At 41.6% G+C, this 15,030-nt stretch overlaps 1 protein-coding gene across 1 annotated transcript in view; it reads right to left on the reverse strand.

Annotated features, from left to right (window-relative positions):
• CRABP1 (cellular retinoic acid binding protein 1) overlaps positions 1-14,817 on the reverse strand; it is a 38,518-nt gene extending 23,701 nt beyond the window's left edge. Inside the window, exons 1-2 of the mRNA XM_073579178.1 lie at positions 14,748-14,817; positions 11,943-12,121 (exon numbers count right to left, since the gene is read on the reverse strand). Of these exons, the coding sequence (XP_073435279.1) occupies positions 11,943-12,121; positions 14,748-14,817 (249 nt within the window). The remainder of the gene's footprint in view (positions 1-11,942; positions 12,122-14,747) is intronic.
• Positions 14,818-15,030: the final 213 nt, after the last annotated feature.

Consider the following 15,030-nt stretch of genomic DNA (forward strand, 5'->3'; position numbering starts at 1 on the left):
AGAAAATAATATAGTCTAGATTACAATTTCAATTTACTGTAATTTACTGAATTTTTTTTTTACTTCATCCCAGAATATGATGACACCATATAAATAAGAATCTGCCCCCTTGTCTTTATAATTGTTCTATAATTCATTAGTTCTGCTCATAGTTTTGCTGTTTGCAATTGATCTTCTTCACTGTTATTCATCATTAGCTAATTGTGTTAAATATTTTTCTTTAGTTAAGCTCTCTCAATTATTTTCTCTGAGAATTTAGAGTTTTCATAAGTAACGTAACCAAGAATTAGCCGTATTAACTTCAATGTAAGCTATAGCTTGGCTGAAAGTATTTCATTGCTAAGGAGCCTTGATCAATACCTTGCTCTATTGCTTCATTAATGCCGAGCCCCTCCTGTAGGCTTGGGGATGCAATAAATCCACCCCATCTTCTCGCCTGGAAGGCACAAGGAGGCAGATGGGAAGCAGTCATATAAATCAGTAGTCATGCCTTGAGAGATCTAATATGCACTGTGTAGACTGTGTAATGTCTGGGATGTAATCATGTAGCCAATTCACATTCAATGTGACAGCCAAAGATATATACACCTAATGGCAGCCCATTATGTGTATCATCGGTTATACTAATGTACTTACATTGACAGCTGCACCATTTCTGGCTAATTTGCTCACACTCTACCTATCTGTATGTTATATTAATGCGTTCACACTTATACTACTTGCTGTCTTATATTAAGTGGATAATACATTATTTTATGGTTATTTTTATGGGATCGCAGTAGATAATTAAAATAAAGCATTTCCTTATCAAAGGAGGTAAATTATTAAGGAGCTATGTTCAAGAAGTTATATAGAAGTAGGCATAATAAATATCTCACACTATGAAATTAGAATTTTTTTGGCATTTCTATGTTGTTCATTTTATGGTAAAAAATATAATTTTAAGAGGCTGTCTGGAAATGACAAATTGTACTGATAGTACTACAGAAGAATACATTTAGTTCATGTAACACATATATAGTCCATCAGTAGACCTTAATATAGTAACTTCATGCTTATTGGTAGCCAGAAGTTTACTAAGGTCTGATGTTCATGTTCTGTATGCTAGCAAAATGAACTGAAGGAATGTAAGTCTTTTATATAGCACCCTGCATACTATATTTTCAAAGTAGCTTGAACCCCCAAAATAAAAGAAAATCAGGTTTCACAGTTAATGATATTGTTTTATGCATGAGAGCTTTCTGAAAAATTCAGGAGAGGTGATATTGTTAATGAATGTGGTATTAGGGCAAGCAGAACATCTGTATTGTGCATATGGTTTAGTACTCTCCTGGGTCCAAATATGCAGCTTTATTAAGATTGAAACAAAAAATCCTTCTTGTAGAGCTGCAGTTTTTATGATTTTTATTAGAGATTACCAGCTCTTACCATCTTCTGCTGCCTGCAACTCAAAAATATCCCTAAAAAAATCTACTAAAATGTTAGTGCATGCCCTCTATAACACTAATGTCGGCGCCCCTGGATGATCCCTCTTTTCCCTTCATGCAGAGACACGGACATAATCACTGCCCTGGCCACGAATTGAGCTCCCTGTCTAATGCATCCTGGTCTGTGCACTTTGCACAGGCTTCCCAGCAACGTGGGATCGCTCTTCGGTTCTTAAAGGGTAAGCACGCACACTTTGAAAATGCCCCCCAGCCAATGGCTGGGAGGCATCTTGTATAAAAGGCAACCTCCCCAGTGTAGAGATGCCTGAGCAACCCCTGTACTTCCTTGTTTAGTGTGTGTGCATCTGTATTTTGCCAGGTCCCTCGTTCCGTTCTAGTATTCCTTGTATTTTAACATCAACCTTGTGTGGATAGGGCCTGAGCCTGAACCCCTGGTCCTTGTGTGGCCAGGGCCTGAATCTGAAACTGCACCTGGTGGTTTCTGTAGCCTGAAGCTACATGGGCAATACCTGAACAGTTAGGCTGCGCCGGCGGAACCTGAATCCTGAAGCAGCATCTGTGGTACCTGATCCCTGAACAGTTCCGTCAGTACTAGATCCTGTGCCTGTGTCAGTCCTGGTTAGTGTTCCAGTATCCAAATCCAGCCCTGTCTGTGACTCAGTGCCAGTATCCATTCTGCCCGAGAATCCCTGGTGTTAGCTGCTGCAGTACCGTGGACTGCCTATGAGTTGTACCTGGCGGCTACCGGCAGCTCAAGCCTGACTCCACCATCAAGAGCTCCAGTGAAAACCAGTGAAAAGTTAGTTACACCTCTCCTAGGTAAGCCCCGCCCCATGGCACAGTGGATCCATGAACTACATTTGCCACCTATGTGACAGTTTGCTCAGGCCATATATACAGAAGATCCCCATGACCCTTTGCACTCAGAGTTATATCTGCAGTTATTTTGCCAGTGAGAGCAGCTGAAAAAATGTGTTTTATCTACAGATGGTGGATGGCCGACCTCAACCTGCAATTTACGCTCCAGAAGGTTAACCCATCCTGTCCGATCTGCCACGTTACAATAAGGATACAGCACTATGAATTATTGGGCCATCAGTTTCCCTCTGATCGGGTTACAGTTGGATTCTTTACGTTCTGCTTAGCAGGAGGGGACCTAGCGTGGCTCAACTCCTCTGTGGGAGAGAGGGGATCGTGTGACCTCGAAAGGTCTTCGGTGAGCCAATCCTTGAATCTTGTGCTTCATATTCCCTTCCCAGCTTTCAGGAGCAGACCAGAGAGGTAACGTGTATGAGGAAAACCTCACATCCGGCTCCGTCCTTCCAGAGACCACCTGTTCCCCAGTTTTCTGAAGCAGCCATCCATTCTTGTTGTGAGTTCATTTTTCCCTTCACTATTGAGGTCTGATGAACTCCCTCCTCTGGTGAAGGAAGGTAGTGAGGCTGATTATCAGACACCTGGGCAGCTAGATGATGACTGGGTGGCTGGAATTGAGGACTGGATATAAGGCTGCCGACGCCCTTCTTCCTGGCTGGTGATTTTCCTGCTGGATTATTGGAGACCAGTCTGATTCCTAAATCTCAAAGCTAAGTTTTTCTGCTCTGCTTTGTACTCTTCTGTTTTGTTTTTTGTTTTGCCTTGTTTTTTGGCAATTCTGCCATCCCCGGCCGGGGGTGAGCTGAATTCCATTTTTGTCTCTGATCTGTTGATATTTTGCTCTGTCTTCAGAATATACCTGAGTGCTGATATAGTCTTTTGAAGCCTAGCGACTTCAGGGCCTGTTTTTCCTATCAGTCGGTTGGCTCATTTTGATAGGGTTTTTGCGGATAGCAGACAGCAGTTTTCCTATCCTGTCCTATGTAGTTAGCTTGGGCCCCATCATTTGCTCAACCTATCTTTCTATCTGTGTTAGTGTTTTCATCTTGCTTCACCGTCATTATATGTTGGGGGCTGCCTATTGCTTTGGGGTCTGCTCTGGGGCAGTTTAGTTTTTCCCCTTTCTGTCTTTAGGCTATATAGTTCTCCGGCTGTGATCGAGGGGTCTAGGGCACCGTAGGAACCCCCCACGGCTACTGCTAGTTGCTGTGGATAGGTTCAGGGGTCTGCAAACCGATAGCTGCCAACCTCTCTGGTTTCTCTGGACTTAGCTGGTATTTTGTTTTTTCCTCCGTCGGTGACTCATCATAACAGAATCACCAGCCATACCGCAGATCCTAGGGCACTCAATAGCAGGAGAGAATTGTAAAAAAAAAAAAAAAAAGAAGAAAAAAAAGTGTCAGAATTTTTTTTTTTTTCGTGTGCATATTTTTTCCTCTATATCTCTGAGGCCGTAGGGGGAATTTTTCTCTCAATGGAGATGAAGCAATTGTCTGATCGTGTGGAGCAGCTCGCTGCTGAAGTGCGGGGAATTTCCGCCTATCTTGCTCATTCACATGTGGCTGAACCAAAGATTCCCACTCCAGATGTGTTTTTTGGGGATCGGTCTAAATTCTTGAATTTCAAGAATAATTGTAAATTATTTTTTGCCTTGAAGCCTAACTCGTCGGGGAACTCCGCGCAGCAGGTTAAAATTGTCATCTCTTTGCTGCGCGGCGATCCCCAGGATTGGGCGTTTTCTTTGAAACCTGATGGGTTGTTGTATGATGAACCTAATGCTATTGATGAGGCTGAAAAGACCCTGTTGGCATTAAGCCAGGGTCTGGATTCGGCAGAGTTGTACTGTCAAAAATTCCAAAAGTGGGCGGTCCTTACTACCTGGAATGATGGTGCCTTGGCAGCGCTCTTTCGGAAGGGTTTGTCAGAAACTGTAAAGGATACTATGGTGGGATTTCCTGTTCCCTCTGGTCTTGACGATTCTATGTCATTAGCCATTCAGGTGGATCGGCGTTTACGTGAACGCAAAACTACACGAGAGATGTTGCCACCTGTTGAACAAATGTCTGAACCTATGCAATGTGATAAAGTTTTGTCTAGGGCGCAACGTCAGGAGTTCAGAAGGCATAATAAGCTGTGTTTTTTTTGTGCAGATGCCTCGCATATTATTTCTGTCTGCCCTAAACGAGAGAAACGTTGTGCACACACGTTTTCTGTGGGTGGTGTTCAACCTAAGTTTCTTCTGGCAAATACTCTGATCTGCTCCCTGTCCACATTTTCCGCCAAGGCTTTTGTGGATTCAGGAGCAGCTCTTAACCTGATGGACTTGGATTTTGCTAAACGTTGTGGATTTCCTATGACACCTCTGCGGACGCCTATCCCTTTGAGGGTCTCACCCGGATCGCCCTGGTGGCATGGATGAGGGTTCGGTGACCCCTCCTCAAGGGGGAGGTACTGTTGTGAGTTCATTTTTCCCTTCACTATTGAGGTCTGATGAGCTCCCTCCTCTGGTGAAGGAAGGTAGTGAGGCTGATTATCAGACACCTGGGCAGCTAGATGATGACTGGGTGGCTGGAATTGAGGACTGGATATAAGGCTGCCGACGCCCTTCTTCCTGGCTGGTGATTTTCCTGCTGGATTCTTGGAGACCAGTCTGATTCCTGCATCTCAAAGCTAAGTTTTTCTGCTCTGCTTTGTACTCTTCTGTTTTGTTTTTTGTTTTGCCTTGTTTTTTGGGAATTCTGCCATCCCCGGCCGGGGGTGAGCTGAATTCCATTTTTGTCTCTGATCTGTTGATATTTTGCTCTGTCTACAGAATATACCTGAGTGCTGATATAGTCTTTTGAAGCCTAGCGACTTCAGGGCCTGTTTTTCCTATCAGTCGGTTGGCTCATTTTGATAGGGTTTTTGCGGATGGCAGACAGCAGCTTTCCTATCCTGTCCTATGTAGTTAGCTTGGGCCCCATCATTTGCTCAACCTATCTTTCTATCTGTATTAGTGTTTTCATCTTGCTTCACTGTCATTATATGTTGGGGGCTGCCTATTGCTTTGGGGTCTGCTCTGGGGCAGTTTAGTTTTTCCCCTTTCTGTCTTTAGGCTATATAGTTCTCCGGCTGTGATCGAGGGGTCTAGGGCACCGTAGGAACCCCCCACGGCTACTGCTAGTTGTTGTGGATAGGTTCAGGGGTCTGCAATCCGATAGCTGCCAACCTCTCTGGTTTATCTGGACTTAGCTGGTATTTTGTTTTTTCCTCCTTCGGTGACTCATCATAACACATTCTGAATCCATGCACGTTGACCATGTAGCTGGAACTCAGTTGTGACAAGGGATTGTGCTATTGCTGCAGTTGTGTGGAACATCCCATCTGTCTATGTCCTGAGAAATCTGAAAAACTCCCAAGCCTTGGGACTGTAGGAGAGGCTACCAATGGTGAGAGTATTCCCTCTCCACATATGACTCTGACTGTATCTTGTTCATGTGGAGACTCTGGTTCAGGGGAAAATGTCTTGCTGCAAGCCGTGCAGGATCTGTATTAGATTCCTGTCCGATATCTCCCGTATCCTGTGAGGGTATTATTTGGTGAAATAAAAGCCCTATCCAAAAATACTAAGGTTGTTTCTGAGCAAGCAAAGCTCCAGATAGAAGAATTGCATATGGAGAAGATTGCCTTCCCGGTGCTGTCTGATTAATTTCATTTACTTCTCATGTCTTCCGTGGCTATGTTCTAGTCTGGAGGTCCGGTAAAGTGCTTCCTTGGGGACAGTCGCGTCATGAGAAGTGTCTGATCCCTGTACATCCAGTTTGGTCACCACTATCACCATATTCTCTTCCAGATCTGCTACTCGTCGACTTGTGTGCTGACATCTCTGAAAGAAGGGAAGCGGAGTCAATATCTCCACACAGTTCCGACAATTGTTCCAATATCCTTTTCCCGGGAACCTCCCCACCTCGAGGATGGTCTACTTCAGTCTGCTTGGAGGATGTGTTGATGGTAAGAAGCATCCAAGTCATGAAAAATGTGAAAGAGGTAACCTTTCCTCTAGTGGACTGGAGAGAACATGCCCGTGAAGAGAAGTTGTGGGAGTCCATGAAGAAGAGTATGGCTCCAATTTCTCTGCAGAGTCCTCGCATGCTTGGAGAAGAGGGAGCATAAGGGGGGTACTGTAACACTATTTCCGGCACTCCTGCATGATCCCTCTTCCCCCTTCATGCAGGGACTATACCATATTTACAGCCCCGGACATGTGGAGAGCTCCCTATCTCTGGCTTCCTAGTCTGTGCACACCACACAGGCTACCCGGCCGCACACCTAGTTAGTTTGAATTAGCCCCAGCCAATGGCTGGGAGGCATCCTGCATAAAAGGCACCCTCCCCAGTAGGGACATGCCTGAGCAACCCCTGTAGCTCCTTGTATAGTGTGTTCAACTGTATGCTGCCAGGTCCCCGTCCTAGTATCCATTGTAGATGAACGTGAGCCTGATCCCCTGGTCCTTGTTTGGCCAGGAAACTTACCTATTTAGTTATAGCTGGGTTTTTGCTTATTTTGATTCTTGTAGGTTTTTTCAATGTTTTATGGCCAAAGTGAACATGCGTTTGTATGCTGCATGTATACCAACTTTAACTAAGCTCAATTTTTGTGTGTTTTTTCTCGTGTGGCTAGGGCCTAAAACCCAAGTCCTTGTGTGGCCAGGGCCTGAACCTGAAACCACACCTGGTGGTTCTTCTTGTTGCCTGAAGCCCCATCGGCGGTACCTGAATCCTGAAGCCGCACCATCGGTACCTGAAGCCCTGAATCTGTACCATCAGTATTAGATCCTGCACCTGTGTCAGTCCTGGTTAGTATTCCAAGGTCCACACTGTCAGAGCCTGTTCCAGTATCTGAATCCCTGTATGTGACTCTGTACACATTTCTGTTCTGCGAGAGGATCCAGAACCTGTGTAGTCTGAACAGAGTAAGAATCCTTTCCTGCCAATTACTCTGAGACCAATCTGAGTTGGCGTAGCTCTGTCAGCTGCACTACTGGAACTGCTTAGAAGTGGTACCTTGCTGTTATCTGCAGCTCACGCCTGACTCCACCATCAGGAGCTCCAGTGAAAACCAGGTGGCCGCTTAGCTACACCCCTCCTAGGTAAGCCCGGCTCCATAGCACAATGGGTCCATGAACCACATGCGCCACAAGTGTGCATGACAACCTCATTATCTCCTGCCTCAACTACTGCAATATCCTTCTCTGTGGCCTTCCTGCTAACAGTCTCACACCTCTCCAGTCCATACTTAACTCTGCTGCCTGATTAATCCATCTCTCTTCTTGCTACTCCTCTGCTTCTCTTCTTTGCAAGTCCCTTCATTGGCTTCCAATTACCCAACATATCCAGTTAAAACTACTAACACTGAACTTCAAAGGACCTTCAATCTCACTCCTCCAAACTAATCTCTCTATATTTTACCATACATAATTTCCGGACCTACCTCCTTCTCTCATCCACACTTCTTCACCCAATTGCCTCCAAGGATTCTCCCAAGTATCCCCTTTGCTAATTCTGTGCCCCAACACATTTGATTATCCACCACTTTTGGAACTTTCAGATGGAACTTGAAAACCCATTTCTTCAAGAAAACTTACAGCCTGCAATGACCATGTTGCCATCTCACCACCATCAAAGCTGGCGCAAACTCTCAAGCTAATGTCTCCTTCCCCATTATCCGGTAGACTGTAAACCTGCAAGGGCAGAGCCCTCTCTCCTCTGTTCCAGTCTGTAATTGTTAGTTTGTTCATTGTAATTTATTTGCATTTTGTATGTAATCCCTTCTCTGTACAGCACCATGGAATCAATTGTGCTCTAAAAATAAATAATGATAGTATTAATTAATTAATAATAATAGAAATTTCACAAAAAAATGGATTCTCCAGAACCTGAATTTTTTGAGATTTGAATATTTTTAGGACCCGAGATGGTAATAAAAAATGAATTATAAAATATTTTACTCACCTCGCCCCTCTTCCAACTTCACTTTTCAGAGCCTCTGGTGCTGACTATAGCCCCCTTCACACATAGCGAGATCGCTAGCGATCTCGCTAAAGCGTCACCGATTTTGTGACGCAACAGCGATATCGCTAGCGATCTCGCTACATGTGACATTTACCTCCGACCGGCCCCCCCGATCGATATCGCGCGAGAACGGGATGGTCCATTTTCTCATCACCGGCTTCCTGCTGGCGCCGACAAGCGACGCATGGACGCGGGTGGAAGACATCAGCAGAGCTGCGTGTGACAGGTAAGTAACGACCGCTGACCGCTGCTGCATCGCTGGATAGATCTGCCTGTTTGGCAGCTCACTAGCGACCATTTAGCGATGCACCAGCGATCCTGACCAGGCTGTATCGTTGTCGGGATCGCTGGTGCATCGCTAAATGTAACGGGACCTTATGTCTCAAGTGATGTCATAACGTTGCATGAGGTCTAGTGGTTGGGAGAGTGCGAAAAAGGCTGAAGACCAAAGTGTGAAAAAGACTAAAGACCAAAGAGAAGCCTGGAGCTAAAGGGAGGAAACTAGCTTGCAGACAACTCCAGAGGGAGTCGACTTTTAGCAAATTAGGTAAATCGAATTTTGTCATATTCCCTAATTTCCACTGGCTATTCCTTTCAAAATAAATGTTAGCTGAGCTCATCAGACAGATATTTCTCTCTATTTTGCAATAAGCATGTACGCAAAGTATGCTTATATTAATAGGGAGAAGGAAATGAACCCCTGCCACATTTTACTTTCAAAGGGTAATCTGTAAGAACAAAAATACAAATATTCTTACTCTCAAAGCTTATTATGGGTATCTTCTATATGTCCACAAATAAGCCACAGTCAACTTGTGATCTTATTGACGTGTCACATGGCTGCATCTTTTATTAGCCACATTAAATTCACTTGAAAGAAACATTGCTGTGAGAGTCACTACGGCCTACAACCAATGAATGGCACAGCAATCTGATGACATTACTATAGACACAATGTCAAAGTGACCAAAACAGAGCAATGCAGGAGTTCATTACATTATTACATTTATGAGCTTTACTGCTAATTGTTTTGCAGGACATCTCTGTCCTATTCTTTATAGGGGTCTGGCTCCAAATATTTGACACCTAGTAGGGGCATAGGGGGTGGGATCTCCACTAATCTGCTATTTGTAATGACCGAAGGTCCGAATAAGATCCAGTGGGTCACAAACCGAGACTGAGGCAGAAATCTCAAAAGTCTTTACTCAAACAGCAGATAAAGTAGAACTTAGTATATGGAAGAAACAGATTGAGTACCCTTATCCAGTACACTCACTCAGCCAGAGCTGAAATCACTATGTCAATCCAAGGTTCCCTGAAGAGCGTATTACACAAGGATTTGAAATAAATTTACCTATCAGAAGGTCAATTCAGGTACTCATAGAACAGGTGTAAATCAAATGTAGTGATATCAAGGGCCCCCTGGAATGGCACACTGAGTATAACCTATGCAAACCTATAATAACAATACATATAAATATAATACAAAGGTGCTTAAGCGCTTCATTTAGGGATACCCAGGAATCTATGACTATGGTACCTTTAACCTGAGGTGAGTATGCTCTCAGGCATATAGATTGCATAGGCTGCAGCCAGTCCCAAATCTTCGGCGCCAATCAGTTGCAGCAACACAGGGTTTCTCGTCTTGTCGGCCGGGCTCAAACACCGGGGACTTATAGTTCTGTAGCCTCAAGATGCCATCTCTCCTCCTGTAGTCCTCACGAATTCTCCTAGAAGCAATACGCCTGTGTCTGTATAAAATGTCTGTCCAATATTGCTTCTCAGCTCATAACAACAGGGACTCCACAGAGCTCCACAGTCACACAGCTCTCAGGAACGCTCAGTCTTTATTCCACAGCAAGGCTCCCAAGATGAAGGGTTGCAGTACACAGTCTCTTATGGCATTCAGTCTCAATGTGAGAAGCAATTTGCTCCATACACAGTGTCTCTCAGAGCAGTCTCTCTTCTCTTCTGGAAGCTCTAGACAGGCGACACTGGGCCCCACCCCCCAGCACACACAGACTCATGGGCACTCACAGCACCTGCTCTTAGCTGCAACAGGCAAACACCACAGGGTCCTAGTGCTCTCCTGGTGTATTCACAGTTCACCTTCTTACATATTGATGACCTAGCCTTTGGATAGGTCATCAAATTCTTATGCCCAGACAACTTTGTTTTAAAGGGGTTAACAAAGCTAATTTTAATTAACATTTTAATCAATACATCTTTGAAAAATAAGTTCCACAATTGGATGTGTTTAAAAAAATGTTCCTGTGCGGAGATAATCTTACAAATGTGTCCCTGCTGTGTACTGTGTAATGGCTGTGTCTGACCGCACTAAGTCAAGGTCTGATCATACCACAGCTCCTGGGCAGGGGAGAAAGCAAAAAATAGTAAACAGATATTACAGCATGTGATCACAGCTGATTATTTCTTTGAGGTAAATCATTACTTAAAACCAGTTAGGGAAATGTTTTGCCTCACAAAAAGAATTACTTGCTATCCCGTGCTGTAATGTCTGTATACTCTTCTTTGCCATGCTTTCTGCACAAGAGATGTGGTATGATGAGACCATGTTCCTGCGCGATCAGACACAGACATTACACAGTACGCAGCAGGGGCACATTTATAAGATTATCTCAGCACAGGAACATTTTTTTTTTTAAACAAATTCAATTGTGGAAATTATTTTTATTCCAAGATCTATTCATTAAAATGTATTTTGTTTGTGAGAAAACCCTTTTAACGTAGTAATCCAAGTACTCTACTTCTCTACTTCTCCATACACCCAGAATAAAATATCTTTCTGATTTTTGCATCCATTGATAATGGATGCAACACAATTAGTAGTTGCAGGCTTCACAAATTTTATTGCTAAATTCTACAACAGACAGCAAGTGATTCAACCTTTAGAAATGTTTTTAGTGCTTTTAGCAGTGGTCACACTTGTGTCCTCAGTCCTTGAGCTGTCCCCAACCACTTGAGCAGTCAGCTTTCCATGTTAACTAGGCCTATAAATCCACTCATACCTACAGCTTCATTTCCAAAATTGCTAACATGTTATCATGAAAATTGCGTAGTCATTTGCTTTTTGAAGCTTGATTTTAGTGATTTACATTTGTTAACATCATTTACAACCTGTACATTAAAAACTGTACAAAAATCTGATGCAGAGACGAAAAAATAATTCAAAAGGCAGTGAAATACTCTCCTGGGAGACTTGGCAGGTTTAGAGAATTAGATGGTGTTACCGTCATTAGCCATTTCCATCAGTAACAAGTTTGGGGAAGAAGAAAAAGAGGTTGAAAGTGCTCATGATTGCACATCATGAGAAATCTGAATTAATACAGTTCTTGCCTTTTATCAAGGAAGAGGAAGAGTTTTGTTCCCAACCATTTCTAAAATATCATTTTTCAAGTCCATATATTTGGATCCCCCTTCGTGGATGAAGATCACCAGTGTGTTTTACTGTTCATTGTTCAACATTCAACATTTTCTATTAATGTAGATTTTATATTGGACTTAACAACCTGGTAAGTGTACAGTATTTGAGACAAGGAGAATCTACCTTGCATTTTCTGCCATCCACAGTCTCCTCATCATATTCTTCTCCAACTGTAAATTGGATCTCTGTGGTTCTGACTGTGGTGGATGTTTTAATATAAAACCGGTCTCCATTCTGACGGATTTCTACGTGAGGCTTTGAAGCTGCAGCCACTGCTACCTTCCTGAGCATTGCGTTCACACCTATACAACAGCAATTGCACAAGTAAGTATTAAACTATTCTCACTCACTTTAGAAAACAAACGTTTCACATAGTTTTTCCATTACTTATGTTAACTTGTTGTAAATCTTACAGTGTAAGAAAATGAGCAGCATGGTGGCTCAGTGGTTAGCACTGCAGCCTTGCAGCGCTGGAGTCCTGGGTTCAAATTCCACCAAGGACAACATCTGCAAGGAGTTTGCAAGTTCTCCCTGTGTTTGCATGGGTTTCCTCCGGGATCTCCGGTTTCCTCCCACACGCCAAAAACATACTGATAGGGAATTTAGATTGTGAGCCCCATCGGGATAGCGCCAATAATGTCTGTAAAGTGCTGTGGAATTAGTGGCGCTATATAAATTAATAAAATAAATAAATAAAATGTATAACAAATATACATATTGTACTAAAATTGATCAGCCTTCCTAGGTTGCCCCTACCATAAGTGATTACAATGTACAACAATTATATTAATTTAATTCACAATATTGATTTCTACAATGGCCATGAATCAGCCCCTTAAGTACATGCTACAGTGAAAATGGTGTAATAATACTCAGACCATTTATGAAGCCAATTAATACTTTTCCAACCAGCTCCTGTGTAAATGATAAGGGTGGCATTATCTGAAAACTTGTACATTATGTCTTTACATTTTTAGCTGATATGCACCAAATTGTGTAAATTGTTCCAGAAATTATTAATATATGACAACTTGTAGTATTAGTAAATTACTAAATGACATATTTTTCTATTTGAACCCTCAGATATTGTTTTTCCTTTTTAGAACCATCTAGAACAAATTTAATTTTTGATTTACTTTTATTACTAGTAGTTTTTTCGATATTACCCAATAGCAGTAGCTGTGAAGCATATTAGGATGCTGATGGAATTCTTGGCCAAACTTAGCACGACTTACGTGTCATGGCGGAGTTTAGGATGGGGGTTACTAAACCTCTGCAGTAACAAAAAAGCATTGGCTGCTGGCTATGGTAAAAAACTTCCTCATAGGCTCCATATACATAATAATGATTGTTTATGATGTAACCAGAAAAGACTATAATTAAGATTATCATTATGTACAGTATGTGTTGCCAAAATGATTGATTTTGAAGGCTAAAAACATATTACTGGCAGTAACAGTGATGGAAATGCGGTTATTTTTTTTCTAGTCTTTATTCATTACCGTAATTGTATGTTGAAGCTATTATATGATCTATGAGCCATCAGGAATTATTAGTAGTTTTATTGCAAATCTAAAAATGTCATTGTCTAGAAGAATTTATACTGGCACAACTTGCTGTACCGTACAATTCAAATTACTTGCACAAACATAAAAGTAATACATTTTAATTTACACATTACTGCATTGTAATTTTTCTTTTATGTGGATCTATTTCTTAAAGATGAGCAATTCAGAAACAAAGAGGGTTGGGGTGATCTGGGTCAAATGTAATGACTGCCTCTCAAAAGAAAGGGACTATGAATATACAACAGTATACCAAAGTAATATTGCTTTTATATTGAAATCGTACAAATCTCTAGCTGAAGTTATTGCTAGAGTGACAGGGTATGAAATACACTCAGTCTGACAAGAGCTTAGTCAGAGGCACAAGCTGAATTCTCTTGAGCAACACCTACATCAGTCTTAAGTAGGTCTTCCAGTCTGTCACCAGAATCATTTGCTCCCGGATGGTCAAATCTCAGGATATATTGTTTAAACATATCCAGAATATCATATTTATATATGTTTATATTATATAGCAGATCATTTTTATGTTTTTGTATCTGTATGGTCATTTCAATCACAATTCACGTAATCTTTTGTGTATGTATCAGTATTGTCAACTGCACTGCATTTCTGAGCCATTGTTTTATACCTTCATTTTTTTTTGCAATTATAGTATTACAGAATAATTTGCCCATTTAATAAAAAAAATGAAAGAAATGAGAAAGATTCAATTCTTACATCATTTGATAAATTGCAGCATATCTACTTTTTATAATTCGTATAGGTTCACTATATCAGATTCACAACAATCCCATCGTAATAGCATATAATCATGTATTGTTACAACCATTGTCCATCCAGTACATATAGTGATTTTTTTTTTCTTGGTTTTGTCTACTGATTATGTAATCTACCTGTGGATATTATCCTGTTGTTAAATTTCATGGAATCCACTTGTTTTTTTGCAATCAAATTTCTTCATTCGCGAATACATTATATAGACCCCATGTGGTAGAGCTCAGTTTGCTTATTTTTTCGGCAAAGTAATTAATCTCATAGCCATCTCATTAGATTTACCTGCCGTTTTATCTCTGCTACCCCTGCCTATATATAGAAATAATAAAGACCAAAAAAATATATTACATAATAACAAAATAATATTAATCACCAAATGCATTCAGCATTGACTGATCTTCTTCATTTGGTGCTTTATTACATAAACTTATAATTACATAAAGAATGAAAAAAATCATTTTGATAAATTTCTGTATTAAATAAATCTAGATTTATGTAGGATTGTTGTCTAAACATATAAAATCCTATATAATATAACATTCTGGCATGAATGCAGATAAATTATATAACCATTTGACGATCTTACCAAGAGCTTTTAGAAGTTCGTCGAAATTCTCACTGCTTTTCATTTTCCAAATTCCTGCAAAATTCGGCATGATGTATGTGTAAGATCCACGCAGACGTTGGCCGTAAACAGGGTAGAAATGAAGGAACTTAGGATGGTTCAATCTAAGAGGACGTTCTGATTCCAGCCAGACGTCGAAATGAGTCCTGTCTTATTCTCTCATGTGTTTCATCGTGATGGAGAAGAGAGTGGGTGCCCCTCCTTCTGCCCTCTTCACTGCCCCCCTTCAGAAATGTTAGATTTT

The sequence above is a fragment of the Dendrobates tinctorius genome, unplaced genomic scaffold (genome assembly GCF_039654945.1).
Source record: "Dendrobates tinctorius isolate UK_male_01 unplaced genomic scaffold, ASM3965494v1 ptg000062l, whole genome shotgun sequence".
Taxonomy (NCBI): Eukaryota; Metazoa; Chordata; class Amphibia; order Anura; family Dendrobatidae; genus Dendrobates; species Dendrobates tinctorius.